The sequence below is a fragment of the Phoxinus phoxinus genome, assembly GCF_949152265.1.
Source record: "Phoxinus phoxinus genome assembly, chromosome: 1".
NCBI classification, from domain to species: Eukaryota; Metazoa; Chordata; class Actinopteri; order Cypriniformes; family Leuciscidae; genus Phoxinus; species Phoxinus phoxinus.
The window spans coordinates 4,270,548-4,289,583 of NC_136876.1; the positions used below are offsets into that span (position 1 = coordinate 4,270,548).

At 46.0% G+C, this 19,036-nt stretch overlaps 2 protein-coding genes across 2 annotated transcripts; both read right to left on the reverse strand.

The window, feature by feature from the left end:
- Positions 1-1,239: 1,239 nt before the first annotated feature.
- LOC306997000 (uncharacterized protein) lies at positions 1,240-14,237 on the reverse strand. Its single transcript, XM_079609985.1, has 3 exons — positions 13,845-14,237; positions 3,175-3,262; positions 1,240-2,315 (listed from the first exon to the last, which is right to left on the reverse strand). Exons 1-3 carry the CDS (start codon positions 13,946-13,948, stop codon positions 2,007-2,009), a joined length of 501 nt encoding a protein of 166 aa, XP_079466111.1. The 5' UTR covers positions 13,949-14,237; the 3' UTR covers positions 1,240-2,006.
- Positions 14,238-15,005: 768 nt separating this feature from the next.
- LOC307003233 (uncharacterized protein) lies at positions 15,006-18,564 on the reverse strand (the record flags this gene model as incomplete). Its single annotated transcript, XM_079621431.1, has 6 exons — positions 18,378-18,564; positions 17,912-18,143; positions 17,703-17,816; positions 17,565-17,633; positions 17,260-17,438; positions 15,006-15,063 (listed from the first exon to the last, which is right to left on the reverse strand). Exons 1-6 carry the CDS (start codon positions 18,461-18,463, stop codon positions 15,006-15,008), a joined length of 738 nt encoding a protein of 245 aa, XP_079477557.1. The 5' UTR covers positions 18,464-18,564.
- Positions 18,565-19,036: the final 472 nt, after the last annotated feature.

A 19,036-nucleotide genomic window follows, 5' to 3' on the forward strand; every position in this document is an offset into this window, starting at 1 on the left:
GACATTCGCACATTTAGGGACCGTCTCTAAAGTTTCATACATTGGTACACGTTTCTAACTTCAATAGCAAACTTCAATTTATTTGAATAAATATAAAAAATGAAAAAGGTGTGCATCATGCCTGACACCTACATGAACCCTTTACAGTTGTTTTTATGACTGCAAGTCATTCTCTTCCAATGCTATTGTAGTTAGAAATGTGTATACCAATTTCGTATGTAACTTTACCTCAAATGTAACATTTGTCCAGTACATCAGCATCGGATGAATAATTATAATCTCATTATAATCTCGTTCACGGTAGAGAAAGATACATGTAGGCTACACAGGGACTGTGAAGACACTAAATTAAACTCAAAAGCAGCCCTCATAATAATCACAAATACACTTACATTTCTATAAATCAGTTTTTATGAATAAATGGCTTGTTCTAACTGTTGCTCTGATCTTCGTCAACAACACGCGCTTGCACTCCCTGCTGGTGAGATCGATTAACAGCAGATGGAGATTATGCTCGGTAATCTACTGCTTTTCCTGCAGTTCCTGGATGTCAATGTTGAATTTACTGTCGAATTTAAACCACTGAATTTGTGGAAGCAAATTTATAAAGCGAAATAAAATGGACCGAAAAATTGCCTGTTGAATATTATAGGTTGTATTTTTAAACAGTTTAAATATTTTGGAAGTGAAATATGAAAGGTGAATATGGATTATTGAATTTTTATTAATGGAAATGTGTTTGAAATGTTTTGAATTGAAATATTCACAGCTTAAATATACAACCATGTTGAATTTCAGCCCATAAAAATGCAAGCCCTAAAAATACAATGCATTAAAATGCAAGCATGGTTAATGCAATACATATTTTTTTCAAGTAGTGCAATTCAACAGGCTTTTTTATTTCAAAAACATTTGGCATTATTTTACTTCCATATAAATTACAGTTAACCAAGGAAAGTGGCAAGGAAATCAAGGGCAACTGGACTGGCTAAGATATGGGGTTTTGCTTCTCATTTGAGATGCTCATTTCTGACTGAACAACTGTCATTCAGCCACAACTGAAGACGCCTCTTGGTCCTGGATGAAAAGTGAAACGTCTTCAAGAAATCCTAGTCAGTCCAGTTGCCATTGATTTCAACATTTCTAGGATAACCATTACCTGGATGACTTCACAAACAAATTAGTAAAGAAATTAAAAATGATCAACAATTATTTATTAAAAACTATAAGTCTGTTCAATTCTGACATTTTATTCAACAAATGAATATACTGCACAGGTATGGCTAGAAAACAATGTTTTCCTAAATTAAAAGTTCACCATAATGTACAATGGGGATGTCAATATTTGTTAACAATGTAAGATATTAACATATTAACTGTAAAACTTGGTGTGTACTGCATATTGTATCTAAGAACAAATGGTCTATTCAATGTAAGAATAATGTGCTTCTTTACCATCAGTGTGTTAGCTTAGTTTGGCTAAAAAATGGCAGAGCTTTTTCAAAATGCATATGCATCTATAAAAAAAGAAAAGAAAACACCTTAACATGTACTGTAGGAAGCTTAAGGTTTTGGAACAATGCTATATTAACAGAGCAAAACAATGGAATGTTAAAATCCTAATGTGCCTGGTGTACTGTACAGTTATCAAGACTGTAAAACATGGACCTGGTGGTTTCAAAACCAGGCTGCAACACTGCATCCTGGGGTGTACTGCACTTGAATATCACTGGATTGGTGATAACAAAACCAGGCTGCAACACCACTCACTCAAGGATTATAAATTGTAACTGCAAACTGCATTTATAAAACAATTCACTCCAAATGTGCAATGGGAAGATATGTTTTTTGAACTACAGGTATGTATTATGTTTCAAAACATTAACACATGGAAAGGTAAAATGCAAATGTTCCTTGTACTGTGAAGTAATCACAACTGTAAAAGAAAAATATCATGGACTTCACTGGATCACTGGAAGATATCACTCAAGAACAATGAGGTCTCTTCACTGGTGGAGCTTAGTTTTCAAGCTTTGAGCTTTTCCTGACAGTTCACCTGCATCCGTCTCCATGATTGTCTTTTGAATTACCTCAAAAGTGTAGCGGAGCTTTGTAGGGTACTGCATGTTTAAGGCATAAAAGAGTCCAAACAACATTGCAGACGCAAGGGCTACATTTTCAAGATCACGAAGTGCCACCACACCCTCAATGACTATTCCGACGTCACAGGGTTCGCTGTTGGCAGTTTCTTTCACAACATAGATCCCCACTGTCGTCATCTCGATGGCACTGAAGAAATGGGTCTCAGACATTTCCTGGTGAAAAGGACACAATTATTTAAACTCAGACCTCATTAGGACATAGAGCATCTTTTAAACTACACCAAAATTACTTCCAACATTACTTTTTGCATAAAGAAACAGCAGACACACTAATGTTTTGATTATCTGAAATTACAGTACATTTGTTATTACAGAGACAGTTAAGTACCTTAAAATTTACTGCTTGGGTACTGATACAGAATTCCAGATGACCAGTACCCAAACTATACTCTTAAAGGCGGCTTTCACACCTGAATGAAGGGTCATGTTTTGATACATTCGGTTAGTTGGCTCTTTTTGTCTGACCAAATTTAGTCTGTTTGGTAGGTGTGAAAGTGTATAAAAATGGCTACAGTTGAAATGTGCCAGGGCTTTTGTGATCCATTTTTTTTCTTTTTACTTATATTTAAGATTTTGTTTGCTACCCTGGCAAAATAATTTCATGGGATAGACGGCCTATTTTTATTTACATTATTTTAAGTTAAAGGGCAAGCTAACTACCGGTAGTATTGTTTTGTTTAAGCAGATAAAACATTTGTAGTTAACATTTTTACATTTAGATTAAAAAGTATCTTCTACTATTCAACTTCTGTAGTTCTCTCTGCCCATTCATTTATTTTTATGTAGATGTTTTTTCAGATGTGAAATTTCAATTAACAGCAGTCGTTTTGGGCGGTCGTTTTGTGAGCCGCTATGTTGATCTGTTGTTTTGCCCTCCAGGTCACCGTGCATGTCACATGACTGAAAACTATGAATTGCTCTTTATTTTTTTTAAAGTAGGCTTCAACAAAAAGTACAGTACTGTCTAATCTGGGCCTAACAATGTTATACTATTACTTCACTATACACTCACCACATACTCCTGGACAAGATCATCAGGATCTTCATTTAGGTAAATGCAGAGTCCTTTGATGACACATTCCCGACCAGCATCAATCTTCCTTAGAGAATAAAACAAAAGCATATGACTGCATTTTAACACAAAGCTGTTCCAAGTTACAGATAGTTGTTTAATTTGAATGCAAAGGTAAAGACACTTCATCATCAATTGACTACCAGTGGACATAATCAGTCCAGTTCAGTTCAGTTCAGTTCAGTAATACTTTATTAATCCCCAAGGGGAAATTCTTTGTCACAATTGCACAATTGCCCACATGTATAATAAACAACAATAAATATTATAAAAGCATTTACATTATTTGGATATGTTATAATGAACATATTCATTAAATCTAATGTTCCAGTGAACAAGGGAATAAATAACAACGAAAATATTACACATTAATTTTAAAACAGGTCAGATTAAACAAATAATGTTGCACGGCAACCAAAATATTAACAATTTAAAAACTAACTAATGGTTCCTGTGTCAGACACTCAGAGGGAAGAATTACAAAGCTTAATGGCCACTGGCAGAAATGACTTCCTGTGGCGCTCTGTGGTGCATTTTGGGAGAATGAGTCTTGCACTGAAAGTGCTCCTGTGTTTGAGTAGCAGATCATAGAGTGGATGGGAGACATTATCCAAGATGACATTCAGTTTGGACAGCATCCTCCTCTCTGACACCACCGATAAGGAGTCAAGCTCAACCCCCACCACATTACCGGCTTTACGGATCAATTTATTCAGTTTATTTGCATCTGCCACCCTCAGTCTGCTACCCCAGCATGCGACCGCATATAGAATAGCACTAGCTACCACCGATTCAAAAACATCCGCAACATCGTCCTGTCAATGTTAAAGGACCTTAGCCTCCTCAAAAAATAGAGACGGCTTTGGCCCTTCTTGTAAAGTGCTTGAGTGATCTTGGCCCAGTTCATCTTATTGTCTATGTGCACTCCCAGGTATTTTTAATCCTCCACAATTTCGACAGGGACCCCCCGGATTGAAACAGGGGTCACTGGTATATTTGTTCTCCTTAGATCCACAACAAGTTCTTTGGTCTTTGTCACGTTGAGCTGTAGATGGTTCTGATCACACCATGTAACCTCACCACAGCTCTATACTCAGTCTCGTCACCCTTACTGATACATCCAACCACAACAGAATCGTCAGAAAACTTCTGAAGATGGCAGGATTCTGTGTGATAGTTAAAGTCGGTGGTGTAAATTGTGAAGAGGAAGGGAGAGAGTACAGTCCCTTGCGGGGCCCCGGTATTGCTGATCATGATGTCTGATACACAGTGTTGAAGGCGTACATATGTCACAGGTCGAGGTGGGCCAAGCCAGACTGCACCCACCCCTAGACCAGGATCACCCTGAGGAGCGTGTCAAAGGAGGAGGCAGGAGACAGGAATAAAAAGAATGACAGGCTTTATTAAATATAAAACAATTTGAAAATCCTAATCTAAAATTCCTCTTCCTTCCTCTTCCCAGGAATCCAAGGCAAGTGGGGGGTCAGGCTCACTTCCTTCTGGCGCTGGTGCCAACTCGCAGTGGTAGGTACTGCACGGGTGGGTATCGCAGGTAAGTAAATGAGTCAGGCTTACAGGAGTTGTAAAAGGCGGGCACTTCGCACCATACAGGTGGGCTTCAGGGCTACAGCAGACTCAAGTCGCAAGCGGAGCGGGGCTTTGGCTGGCCCAGACAGAATCAACGCTTCAGAATAGAGGTGAATAGCTCTCACATGGGTGGCAGGAGACAGAGTCAATAGCTGAACAGGGCTTTCACTGGGACAGACAGCATTCAAACTTCAAGCAGAGGTAAACAGTTCTCACATGTGTTGCAGGGGACAAAGTCACAAGCTGAGCGGGCGTTCACTGGAACAGACGGAGTCAACACTTCAAATAGAGGTGAACAGCTCCCACGTTGGTGGCAGGAGACAGAGTCATAAGCTGAGCAGGGCTTTCACTGGGGCAGACAGCGCACAGACTTCAAGCAGAGGTAAACAGTCTCACGTGTGTTGCAGGGGACAAAGTCACAAGCTGAGCGACGTTCGCTGGAACAGACGGAGTCAACACTTCAAATAGAGGTGAACAGCTCTCACAAGGGTGGCAGGAGACAGAGTCATAAGCTGAGCCGGGCTCTCACTGGGACAGGCAGCATAAACTTCAAACAGAGGTAAGCAGTTCTCACGTGTGTGCAGGGGACAAAGTCACAAGCTGAGCGGGCGTTCACTGGAACAGACGGAGTCAACACTTTAAATAGAGGTGAACAGCTCCCACGTTGGTGGCAGGAGACAGAGTCATAAGCTGAGCCGGGCTCTCACTGGGACAGGCAGCATAAACTTCAAACAGAGGTAAACAGTTCTCACGTGTGTGGCAGGGGACAAAGTCACAAGCTGAGCGACATTCGCTGGAACAGACGGAATCAACACTTCAAATAGAGGTGCACAGCTCTCACATGGGTGGCAGGAGACAAAGTCACAAGCTGAGCAGGGTTCTCACTGGGACAGACAGCATAAACTTCAAGCAGAGGAAAAACAGTTCTCACGTGTAGTGTGCGCACGGGGGCTTTTCCTTCTGACATCCAACAGGTGACTGCAATCGATCTTGCTAAGCTCTTATGATGAACGGTAGACCAGCATGACACTTGGGGAGTGCACGGCGATTAAAAGATAAATCTTCCACACACACACGGCAGTCCAACTCCAAACATGCAACGTGATGGGAAACGTCAATTTCAGCACTACAAATCCACTCTTCAAGTGCAAAGTAAGGCCAACACTCACCCAGAGGTCTCGATCCGAAGAGCCGATGATAGTCAGAGTTGGGACAGATGCGGTGAATAATTTCCTCACCACTACAAGCGGCTTCACTTCGCTGGTTTCAATGGCCGAGGGGGAGGCTAGAGATCGACAAGGAATCAGTATATTTCACTCAGTGCGATGTATACAACGTGATCCAAGCACTTCAAACCAGTATCCAATTTAGTGTAGAAAACATGCGTTTATGAGATTCAATTTGTCAATCACTCATCTCACTCTTTCCCAGTCCAGACGACGAATTCCACTCTTCAAAACTGCCCTCGGATCCCACAAGCGACACTCCTCTTCTTTCACGATGATCCTTCAGCTGCAACACTCTACAAACATTTCCCAACGGGAGAGAACCACACCAGATCGACGGGGGAAGACAAAGAAACAGCAAGCCCACACGGAGAGAGAACACTCCCGATCAACGGAGGAGAAAAACAACACACCCAGCCTTCTCTTCCACTTGTGTTTTATTCTCTCAAAATGCTGGCGTGGCTTCAATCAGGCACTCAGAGTGAAGTCCCCACACCTGTTGCCAATCTGCCGTTTAGTTGTCATGACAACAGACACACACACCGGCCCGGGGACAGTGTTACACTGAAAGTGCCCCGGCGGGAACACTTCTCTCGTGGAATTAGTTCCAGGGATTATTTGTCACCCCGTGACATACCCCCCTGCCAAACCGTTCTAGTCCCGAGAACGGTCTCCAGTCACCCAGTCTCCATACCTGGCTGGAGGCTGACCCCGATTCTCTCGCTGAGAACGTCGTGGTGGGGAGATGGGTGCTTCAGGTCGTGGTGGGGAGATGGGTGCTTCAGGTCGTGGTCCTAGGCCTAGGCCCCTCGGGATCACTGCCCATCCTACCAGCGGGGGCGTCCAAGTCGTCTCGGCCGGTGGGTTCTCTACCACTGGCTTTGGGTAATTCGGGCAAGGGCGGATCAGGTTACGGTGTAACACCCGTTCGGGGCCCGTCTTCCCTTCGGGCCGTAAGGCATATACAGGTTGGTCCGGATGGGGTTGTCGCTGAACGACATATGGCTGGGCCTCCCATCGGTTGCTCAATTTTCCCTTCCCTTGTCGACGATTATCCCGTAGCAGCACCCTCTCCCCGGGCAGTAGCGGGGCTTCTCGGGCCGTCCTATCGTACAGTCTCTTGCTCTTTAACGCCGCCTGATTAATCCGGCCAGCGACTTGCTCGTATGCGGACTGAAGGCGTCGGTGGTGGTTCGCTACCCAGTCGGACAGACTACTTCCCTCTTCTCCCCCAGTGGTTCCCATAAGCATATCCATTGGAAGCCTCACATGTCGGCCGAACATCAGGTAGGTAGGGGCATAACCGGTGGTACTGTGTATGCTGTTGTTGTACGCCTGTATCACTGCTGGGAGCCGATCAGCCCAGTGGCCCTGCTGCTCTTCCTCCAAGGTTCCCAACAAGCCCAGCAAGGTTTGATTGAATCGTTCACACCCCCCGTTCCCTTGAGGATGATAAGGGGTCGTATGGGTCTTCTTACATCCGTACAGTTGGCATAATTCGTGAATCACTTTCGACTCGAAGTTGGCCCCTTGGTCTGAATGGAGGATTTCAGGGCATCCGAATGGCTGGATCACGTACTTCCAGAGAGCGTTAGCAGTGGTAAGGGCAGTTTGGTCCACAGTGGGGATGGCCCAAGCATACTTAGTGAACAGATCGGTGACAACGAGAATATTCTGGATCTGGTCCGCCGGCCGTCCCAGAGTGAGGAAGTCCATTTCCACCATGTGCAGAGGTGCCCTGGCCTGAATCGGGACCAGCGGTGCCCGTTTCTCCTTCCTGGACTTGAACAAGGTGCAACGTGGGCATCTCTGAAGGTAAGTCCTGGTGGTACCCTCCATCCCAGGCCAGTAGAAATGTCGTCTCAACAAAGCCAATGTCCTCTCCTGCCCTTGATGTCCCATCCTAGCATGGTACGCCTCCAGTAAAGCCTGCCATCGACCTTCGGGGACCACGATCTGACAGACCTCCTCTCCTCGGCCTGGGTCCTGAAGAGTCCTACAGAGCACCCCATCCCTCAAATAGAGCCTTTCCCTCTGTCCCAGCAGGCCTCGCACACTTCGGGTCTGAGTTCGACGTTCCGCCCCCTCGGGCCAGGTCTTCTGCTCCAACCATGTCCGTACCTGCAACACATCTCCATCTTCGCCCTGCCACAGTCTCCAGCGTTGTGGGTCCCACCCCCAACACGGAGGGGGGTCCTCAGGCGTCTGCCCTGGGGCCTCTACAACTCCCACCATTAATCCCTCGTCGGATCCCAGTCCTGGGGCCGGTGTATGGCCTGCCGATCCTTCACCCGGTAACCTGGATAACACATCGGCGTTGGTGTGCTCTCTCCCTGGCCGGTACTGGATCTGATAGTCAAAGTTGGCCAGTTGCGCCACCCAGCGTTGCTCCACTGCCCCTAGTTTGGCCGTTTGTAGATGCACCAGCGGGTTATTGTCCGTGACAACCCGTACCTTGGCTCCCCACAAGTAATCTTTAAATTTTTCGCCCAACGCCCACTTCATGGCCAGTAGCTCGAGTTTAAAGGAGCTGTAATTCGAGTCATTTTTCTCTGCGGGGTGTAAACTTCGGCTTGCATAGGCTATTACTTTCTCCTCTCCGTGTTGTTTCTGCGCCAAGACGGCTCCCAACCCTAGTTGGCTTGCATCGGTGTACAGGATGAATGGCTGAGTAAAGTCGGCATAGGCCAATATCGGGGCCTGTAAGAGTTCCTGCTTGAGCTGCTGGAAAGCGGCTTCACAGGCTGGGTCCCATTGGATGGAAGGGGACCCTCTACCCCGTGCTCGACCCGTGCCTCCCAACAGCTGGTTAATGGGTTTGGCGATTTTGGAGAAGTCCTTAATGAAACGCCTATAGTAACCCACGAAGCCCAGGAATGACCGAACTTGGCGCACCGTCTGGGGAGCTGTCCACTCCTGCACCGCCCTCACTTTTTCTTGGTCAACGGAGATCCCTGCCGCACTGACCACGTGCCCCAGAAACTTGACCTCTTTACGGAAGAGCTGGCACTTGTCGGGCTGTAACTTCAGTCCATAGCGCTCTAGGGAGCGGAAGACTTGCCCAAGATGCTCCAGGTGGGACTTGAAATCGGGGGAGTAAGTGATGATGTCGTCAAGGTAGACGAGGGTGGTATCCATCACTTGGCTGCCCAAACAACGCTGCATCAGCCGCTGGAACGTGGCTGGAGCGTTGCAGAGGCCGAACGGCATCCGGTCCCACTCATAGAGACCGAAAGGGGTGGTAAATGCCGTCTTCTCCCGATCACGCTCGTCCATCTGCACCTGCCAATAACCGCTGGCCAAGTCGAGGGTAGAGTACCAGGCAGCTTGAGTGAGGCTCGTAAGAGAATCTTCAACCCGCGGCAACGGGAAAGCATCCTTCTTGGTCACCAGGTTCAACCGGCGGTAATCCACACAAAACCTCCAGGAACCCGTCTTCTTGCGGACCAACACTATCGGTGCGGCCCAAGGGCTGCTGCTCTCACGAATAATCCCTCGGTCAAGCATTCCTCGCAACAGGGTGCGGACCTCGGTGTACAAGGTCGGTGGTACAGGTCGGTAGCGCTCTCGGCTTGGTGCAGCATCCCCAGTTGGAATCTGGTGCTTTACCACGTCAGTGCGGCCATAGTCCTCCTCGTGAGTAGAGAACAGATGTTGCCATCCCCTCAAGAACTCTTGCAGTTGTCCCACTTGTTCTTCCTCCAGTCCGTCACCCCGTAAAGACTCTCCCTTTAAGTGAGCAGGCAATCCTCCTTCTACCTCCTCCACTCCTGGACCGGCCCGCGCTAAAGCCACTTCGACCACTGTAGGACTCACCCGCTTAAAGTTAACTTCGTCCTGCTCACGAACCTGCTGCGGTCTTACTGAGGTCACCCGGGCCAAACATTGGTGATGATACAGGTGGATAGGGAAAGGGTTCGTGTTCCTCACTCTTACTGAGACTCGGCCTCCCTGAACAGTTGCCAGTCCTCGAGCTATCTCCACTTTGGGACCCTCTTCGTGGGGCTCCACCATCACCCACTCTTGCGGATGGTAACGTCGAGGGGGCAGCCTGGCCCAGACTACAGCCTCACTTCGAGCTGGAATGGACAGGGCGTAGCGACAGGCCACTCTCCCCGTGCTTTCCTGGTCATGCTGTTGTTCGGCCAGACATATCCGGCGGCAATCGGCCCTGATACGGTCCCACTCCTGTCCGACTGGGGTTACAGCTGCTCGTGCCGGTCTACTTCGGAATAGCTCTTCCCAGCAATCCGAGATGACATTCATCCCAATCAGGGCACGATGGGACCCTAGACACGGGTCTCGGACAACTACCACCCCCTTCTGAGGCACTACAACTCCATGGATCTTCAAATCGGTCACAAGGTATCCTACGTACGGTATGTCCAGTCCATTTGCCCCACGCAGCGTCAACCAGGGGGCCTCCACAGGCGATCTACCGTTGGTGCCAAACAGCTCATGGGCCAAACTTTCGGTGAATAAGGTCACTTGGGAACCTGTGTCCAAGAGACAATGTATCTCCTGACCATTAACTTGGGCCACCACCACTGGGCAGCGGCCTATCAGGCGACTCTGGGGGGACGTGGAAGAAGAGGGGTCTAATACGGGGGTCCCGACCACTTGACCCACAGTGGCCGGAGACTCTAAAAACCCCCTTGTGATGCCCGTCGGGCAGAGCATTGGCGAAAGTAATGCCCCGACTCTCCACAGCCATTACAAATGGGCCGCCCATGTTCATCCCACTGGAATCGGGAGCCCACTGACCGGGGAGGACGACGTTCAGAAGGGCGATTCCCGTCGGAGTAAGCCCGTTCCCGAGAGTGAAAAGGTGGCTGCAGGCGCTCTCGACGAAGCTCTTCCATGACAGACTTGGACAACTCGGACATTTGTTCCTGAACATCTCGCTTCAGTTCTTCCCGGAGGACCTGCTTCCAATCGGGTGCCATGGTGGCCAAGGGGGATTCAACGACATTGGTAGCCAAACAGCTGGGGGTTTCCACATGCTCCGCCTGGTCGCGCTCAAGAGCCAGGGCTTCTTGCCTCAGCTCTTCGAAAGTCATGTCTGGTCCTCTCCGAAGCTGCACCCGCAGGCTCTGACGTACGGGACCCTCTCGCAGCCCCAACAGGAATTGATCTCGCAGCAACACCTCTCCTTCCCCCAGGCCATGGTCCTGCCTTCCCGTGAGTCTGGAAAACTGCTCCCGCAGTTGCAAGGCGAATGCTCGAACAGATTGCCGGGGACCCTGGCGAGAATTGAAAAACTTCGTCCTCAGAGCGGCTACCGGAGTGGTATCTCCATACTGCCCCGTAAGGAAATCAAAAATAGCCTGGACCGTCACACGGTTGGCTTCTGGTGCTGCCTGAACTTCTCTTCTCGCCTCCCCCTCCAGAGAGTTCAAAACGAACTGGACCTTCTGCAGAGCACTCAGGCCTTGAAGCCCCGCCAGGTATTCCACCTGGGTCTTCCACAGGGACAGACTTACTTCGGACCCCGGGCCTCCGTACCTCGAGGCCCATGGGGCACCCATGAAAATCGGCATGACAGGTTGCCGAGCCCCAGGCTCTTCTCCCTCCGCCATCTCAACCTCTGATCGCTCAACTCAAGGTGAATCCTGCCGACTACGCCAAATTATGTCACAGGTCGAGGTGGGCCAAGCCAGACTGCACCCACCCCTAGACCAGGATCACCCTGAGGAGCGTGTCAAAGGAGGAGGCAGGAGACAGGAATAAAAAGAATGACAGGCTTTATTAAATATAAAACAATTTGAAAATCCTAATCTAAAATTCCTCTTCCTTCCTCTTCCCAGGAATCCAAGGCAAGTGGGGGGTCAGGCTCACTTCCTTCTGGCGCTGGTGCCAACTCGCAGTGGTAGGTACTGCACGGGTGGGTATCGCAGGTAAGTAAATGAGTCAGGCTTACAGGAGTTGTAAAAGGCGGGCACTTCGCACCATACAGGTGGGCTTCAGGGCTACAGCAGACTCAAGTCGCAAGCGGAGCGGGGCTTTGGCTGGCCCAGACAGAATCAACGCTTCAGAATAGAGGTGAATAGCTCTCACATGGGTGGCAGGAGACAGAGTCAATAGCTGAACAGGGCTTTCACTGGGACAGACAGCATTCAAACTTCAAGCAGAGGTAAACAGTTCTCACATGTGTTGCAGGGGACAAAGTCACAAGCTGAGCGGGCGTTCACTGGAACAGACGGAGTCAACACTTCAAATAGAGGTGAACAGCTCCCACGTTGGTGGCAGGAGACAGAGTCATAAGCTGAGCAGGGCTTTCACTGGGGCAGACAGCGCACAGACTTCAAGCAGAGGTAAACAGTCTCACGTGTGTTGCAGGGGACAAAGTCACAAGCTGAGCGACGTTCGCTGGAACAGACGGAATCAACACTTCGAATAGAGGTGAACAGCTCTCACAAGGGTGGCAGGAGACAGAGTCATAAGCTGAGCCGGGCTCTCACTGGGACAGGCAGCATAAACTTCAAACAGAGGTAAGCAGTTCTCACGTGTGTGCAGGGGACAAAGTCACAAGCTGAGCGGGCGTTCACTGGAACAGACGGAGTCAACACTTCAAATAGAGGTGAACAGCTCCCACGTTGGTGGCAGGAGACAGAGTCATAAGCTGAGCCGGGCTCTCACTGGGACAGGCAGCATAAACTTCAAACAGAGGTAAACAGTTCTCACGTGTGTGGCAGGGGACAAAGTCACAAGCTGAGCGACATTCGCTGGAACAGACGGAATCAACACTTCAAATAGAGGTGCACAGCTCTCACATGGGTGGCAGGAGACAAAGTCACAAGCTGAGCAGGGTTCTCACTGGGACAGACAGCATAAACTTCAAGCAGAGGAAAAACAGTTCTCACGTGTAGTGTGCGCACGGGGGCTTTTCCTTCTGACATCCAACAGGTGACTGCAATCGATCTTGCTAAGCTCTTATGATGAACGGTAGACCAGCATGACACTTGGGGAGTGCACGGCGATTAAAAGATAAATCTTCCACACACACACGGCAGTCCAACTCCAAACATGCAACGTGATGGGAAACGTCAATTTCAGCACTACAAATCCACTCTTCAAGTGCAAAGTAAGGCCAACACTCACCCAGAGGTCTCGATCCGAAGAGCCGATGATAGTCAGAGTTGGGACAGATGCGGTGAATAATTTCCTCACCACTACAAGCGGCTTCACTTCGCTGGTTTCAATGGCCGAGGGGGAGGCTAGAGATCGACAAGGAATCAGTATATTTCACTCAGTGCGATGTATACAACGTGATCCAAGCACTTCAAACCAGTATCCAATTTAGTGTAGAAAACATGCGTTTATGAGATTCAATTTGTCAATCACTCATCTCACTCTTTCCCAGTCCAGACGACGAATTCCACTCTTCAAAACTGCCCTCGGATCCCACAAGCGACACTCCTCTTCTTTCACGATGATCCTTCAGCTGCAACACTCTACAAACATTTCCCAACGGGAGAGAACCACACCAGATCGACGGGGGAAGACAAAGAAACAGCAAGCCCACACGGAGAGAGAACACTCCCGATCAACGGAGGAGAAAAACAACACACCCAGCCTTCTCTTCCACTTGTGTTTTATTCTCTCAAAATGCTGGCGTGGCTTCAATCAGGCACTCAGAGTGAAGTCCCCACACCTGTTGCCAATCTGCCGTTTAGTTGTCATGACAACAGACACACACACCGGCCCGGGGACAGTGTTACACTGAAAGTGCCCCGGCGGGAACACTTCTCTCGTGGAATTAGTTCCAGGGATTATTTGTCACCCCGTGACACATACTGTGGTCTACCAGTCAGGGGGGCATCCACCTGCATTGCTGTCAGCTTCTCACCCAGCAAGGCCGGCCGAATGGTGTTGAAAGCACTGGAGAAGTCAAAAAACATGACCCCCACAGTGCTATCCGGCTTGTCCAGGTGGGCGTAGATGCGATTGAGCAGGAAGATGATGGCATCCTCTACTCTCAGTCGAGGCTGGTAGGCAAACTGGAGTGGGTCCAGTATAGATTTAACCTATTTAATACATAGGTTTGTGTTGTGGCAAAAAAAATTATTCAAACAAACATCACTGCGTAAGGGAGACTCAGAGTCAAATTATAAATTAAAAGTATTTATTCTTGCAAGAATAGGAGCAGTCTAATACACAGTTGTTACCCTGTGCAGAAGAGTGACACCCCCCCCCCCCCCCCCCCCCCCAGACAGACTGAACCACCTTTTATCTATAAGTTTCAAGGCCTTCTCCGCAGAGCCTTCCTCCCACAGTAGTTTTCCATCCAGTGGTTTTCCATAGACAAGGAAGCCATAACACTAGTTTAGATTCGTCACTAAGCCCCCCCTTCACCAAATGGCCTTCTGACATCTAGGTCAGAGGTCCTTGTTCGTCTGTTCTCTGGAGTGCCTCTCCCTTCTGCCTCCCCAGGTACATACACATCATCTTCTCTCACTACAAGTGAGAGACACACATGTGACATTCTTTGAATCATCTATATTTTACTAAAGATCAATGAATATCATAAAACTTCCACCACAGTTTGTTTGATTTGTTTGCCTTATAATAAATTACAGTAGACAAAAAGAACATATTTCAATTAATAATTATGTCACGGGTAGGGTTGGGTATCGTTTGAATTTGAACGATTCCGATTCCGCTTCCGCTTCCTTGTTTCGATTCCGGTTCCTAACGATTCTCGATTCCGATTCTTTTAAGAGGCAGGGTCAAAAAAGTTTAGCTAACCTTGCTAACCAACGGTCTTTCTGAAGGAAATACTCTGACCTTCTCCATCAATTTTAATTCTATGAACTTTACTATGAATTTCTCACAGGGCTGTTCTCAACTACAATATAAATATCAAATCTATGAACTTGAATATAAATATGATAAATTATGAATATATTTTCACAGGGGTACACTTTCCTCAAGAGAGCTTTATTTTTGAAAACACATTTACACATGAGCGTGATGCTGCAGGTACATGTTACCGTGCTCCCACTGATGGGCTAACCTGGTGCAGAATAGCAAATGAACAATAAGAAACTAACAAACTTGTAAAAACCAGTCCAGATTAGCAGCAGGTACTGTATAAAATCAAAAACAGTTCTTGTTAAAGGGTAACTAAACACCAGTGTTGGGGAAAGTTACTTTTAAAAGTAATGCATTACAATATTGCGTTACTCCCTTAAAAAGTAACTAATTGCATTACTTAGTTACTTTTTTAGAAAAGTAATGTGATACGTTACTTTTGCGTTACTTTTTTTCCCACCTGGGCTGGGCTTGTTTTTTTATAACACAAAAGTTATATTTTTGGGCAAATGTAAAGACCCTTTCACACCAAAAGTGAAATAATAATCCTCAGACTGAAGGAAGTGTGTACAGTAGAGGAAAGCAAATAAGCAAACCTTTCTATCCATCTATAGTCATTTTTGCTTATTTAACTGAATCAAAATAAACTTTAATCGAAGGTCAGAAGCAAGTACATTGGTCAATAAAGTGAGATTAAATGCATAAAAATGTATGTTTTATTTAGCATATTTAGTTATTGGAGGTTTGCATAGTATTCTGATTCTGCATTTCACTGATTTTATTCATTTTGAGGAATATTGAATATTTTTTGGTGTGTGCAAGTGAGATGAGTAAATGCTCACATTTACTCTAGAACTACAATAAGCATATTCACACACACACACACTTTGATTTGTCTCAACATGAGGACAGGAGAGCTGTCAGTCAATAAATGGGAAAACAAAGTAACTTGCGTTACTTATTTGAAAAAGTAACTCAGATATTTTGTCGTAAATTTTAAAAGTAATGCGTTACTTTACTAGTTACTTGAAAAAGTAATCTGATTACGTAACTCGAGTTACTTGTAATGCATTTCCCCCAACACTGCTAAACACTAAACCAACTTTTTTTAGTTAATGATCTGTAAGAATGGAGCTTCATAAATGCTGTTCATTGATTCGAGTACTTTTTTTAACATTTGATTATAAAGTGTTTTAATTTTCAAATATATGGTGTAAAAACGTCTGAGTGCTGCCCTCTTCAGGTTAAACGGAATCTCCTGAAGTAGGGGTACTCTCTGACTTAGGGTACTCTGTGACGCTACTCTGCCACGCCCCTGGCAGCCCCTGGTATAAAAGCATCTGCTTCCGTCAAAACCACTGTAGCGAGTCAGGAGTTGGAAATTGGAATTATGAGTATTGAAAACGATCAGGATAGCGTATTTTAGCATCTAGTTAGCATAGCATTTATATAGTTATTTAGATTATTTTGTGTAGCCTAGGTAGTTATTTAGCATAGTTGTTAGTGTTGTTAGAAGCATAGTTAGTTAGTAGCATAGTATTGCATCAGTTAGAATAGTGTAGATTTTTAGCATTAGTTTTGTTTGTGTTTAGTACAGTGGTTAGGCTGGTATAGGTGTAGTGTTGCCGGTTGCCACAGCACTGCTGGACTGCATAACTTTCCACCAGACTTGGAAATGAGGCGCCAGTGTTTACATGCACTTGTGTGCCAAACGCTGCTCTTCCTGCATGGACTCCACAACCGCCGGCGCGTTTTGCTGGATATTTTTTTTCACATAGCGGCAAAATATGCTTAACGGAGGTCAATAGTAATAATAATCCACTCAGATACTGGCCCCTTTCTCTCTTGCGCGGCTGCTTCGCTAGCATCGTCGGATGCCGATCGCGATGCGGGAGTTAATGCGATGCGACACCGCAGTTTGAGCTCGCGGCTCGAATTGATATGGTTTTAGCTCTGTGTCCACAGACAATTCCTCCACTTCAGGGGAAGGTGGGGGAGAAAAGTCCTCGACTTCAAATGACCGCTCTGTTGCAAAGCTACTTGCGTCTCTCCAGTCACTCTCCATCTTAGCGAGTCTGACAGCAGCTGTCAGTCACTGCGGGTCTGTCAATCACGCGCTCAGCCCCGCCCTCGGTTCGTCCGTTGGGCTCTGCCCACTTTTCCAGCATTTTTCAAATATTGCCAGTGGGTGGAGTCAGGCTCTGACCAGGGGTTTAGTTACCCTTTAAGGAAAATTATCATATCTGCCTTCTCAGGCAGGATGCGTGAACGTTCTGAACAGATAGTATCTCCTGCTGTGGAGAAAACACGTTCGCTGGGTGCAGAAGAAGCTTGAACGCATAAATACGAGAAAGCGAGATTTGACAGCAAAGGATAAGTATTTTGTTGGTTCCACCACCATGCAGCAGGGTCCTCAGACATAAGGACCGGTGGAACTTGCTGGTATATCTGCAGCTCTCTCTCCACTCGTTTCTTGATGGACGTGGAGCTCTGCTGTGACACTATGTTCTGTGCCTCTTCCTCAGCGAACAACTCCTCCAGTGGAGTCTTCCTGGGCAGTTTGCAGGGAGGCTGTTGCTAAAAAACAAAACAAAAGGTTCATCATGAGTATTATTTATCACAAAAAAAGGGAAACCTCCATTAAAAGCATGATCATTATTTAAATTGAAAACCTATATAATATCAGCTATATCGTACACTTACACTCTCCTGCTCATCCTCATTCTCAGACTGCATGGTGTCCCCATCAGCTCCACCGTCTTCCTCTGTTGACTACAAAGAACTTAATTAGCATTTAGATCTTAGATTTTAATAGCTTAAAAGGACAGTTGGGCATTTCACCTGTTCAATCAGATTTCTCTGGATCTGGTCCCAGATGGTGTCATCATCCAATTTATGTTTAAAGCGTGGATCCAACGCAGTGGCCACTTGGAGAAAGTTCCTGATCTCATCATTCTGCTAAACACATGTTCTTTAAATGTTTCAACAAGCCACAGGATATTTCTATTCTAGAACAATTTCTTTCCAGGTGCCCTGCCTCAGTCACTTACCTGGTAGCGCTTGGATAGATTTGCCCAAACCTGTTTTTTAAGGTTTGACACAAAGACGGTGTCTCCCTCTTTTACAGCCAAGTGTGCTTCAAGCTTTTTGAGGATGGGCAGAATCTGTCCGCATGTGGGACTCTTTTCGGAGGACACGCAGAGTGTTGAGGTGTAGAACACCTTCATCAAGTTGAGGAAGTCTTCAGCTTTCCTAAAATCCTCCTCAGTTAGCCGAGCAAGTCTGTAAAATACCGGTAATTAAGAACACATAGATTGGAGATAGATATATTCTTTTTTTCTTAACAAAACACCTAACATATGCATTCCCTACATTAGCACATTCACTCTCTAATACTGTTCTTTGAATTCATATTTTGTGTGTACTGGTATTTTTTGTCTAAACTTGTCTTACAAGTTTAGACAAAAAATACCAGTACACACAAAATACGAATTCTGTCTGTCTATCTATCTCTACCTGTCCCTATCCATATTTTTTCTCAGCCGTTGATCCAAGCTGGCTGCTTGAATTGCAGGGTACTGCTCTGTGAATCTCTCCAGCATTAGATACAGAGAGTTCCATCGTGTTCACACATCAAGTATGAGTGAGTGTCGGGGCAGCTCTGACAAAAACAAGAACATCAATTTTAAATCATATAACAGATGCTTTTCATCCTAGGAGACAAACAATACTTTTGTAAAATTGGATTCTGCAGTGCTGATAAATAATAATAAGAAAAATCAAACATATAAAGTAGGGATGCATAATGATTAATCGCAATTAATCGTTTGCAGAAAAAAAGTTTTTGTTTACATCATATATGTGTGTGTACTGTGTAAAATAATTATGCATTTATAAATACACACACATGCATGTATATATTTTAAAAATATTCACGTTTATATACATTTTATACATTTAAATATAATTTATATTATATATAATTATAAATACTTAAAGGTATAGCGGAGGATTTTCTTTTTCCGGGTGGGTAGCCTATACTATTGGTCCACCTAAGTGTCAATCATTCTGGTGATATGTTTACGAAAGGCCGTTCACACGCTGGCGTGCGCTAAAAGCATAGGTTTGACTTCCCACTGATGCCGCAGTCGCGAAGATTCTACTAGACAGGTAAA

Bases quoted from the DNA above. Each gene is read 5' to 3' on its own strand.
- LOC306997000 (XM_079609985.1), bottom strand. From the start codon at position 13,948: ATGTTTTTTGACTTCTCCAGTGCTTTCAACACCATTCGGCCGGCCTTG. The intron at 3,263-13,844 runs GTATGTGTCACG...TTATTCTCTAAG, and splicing joins CCCCTGACTGGTAGACCACA to GAAGATTGATGCTGGTCGGG. The intron at 2,316-3,174 runs GTGAGTGTATAG...CCTTTTCACCAG, and splicing joins ATCTTGTCCAGGAGTATGTG to GAAATGTCTGAGACCCATTT.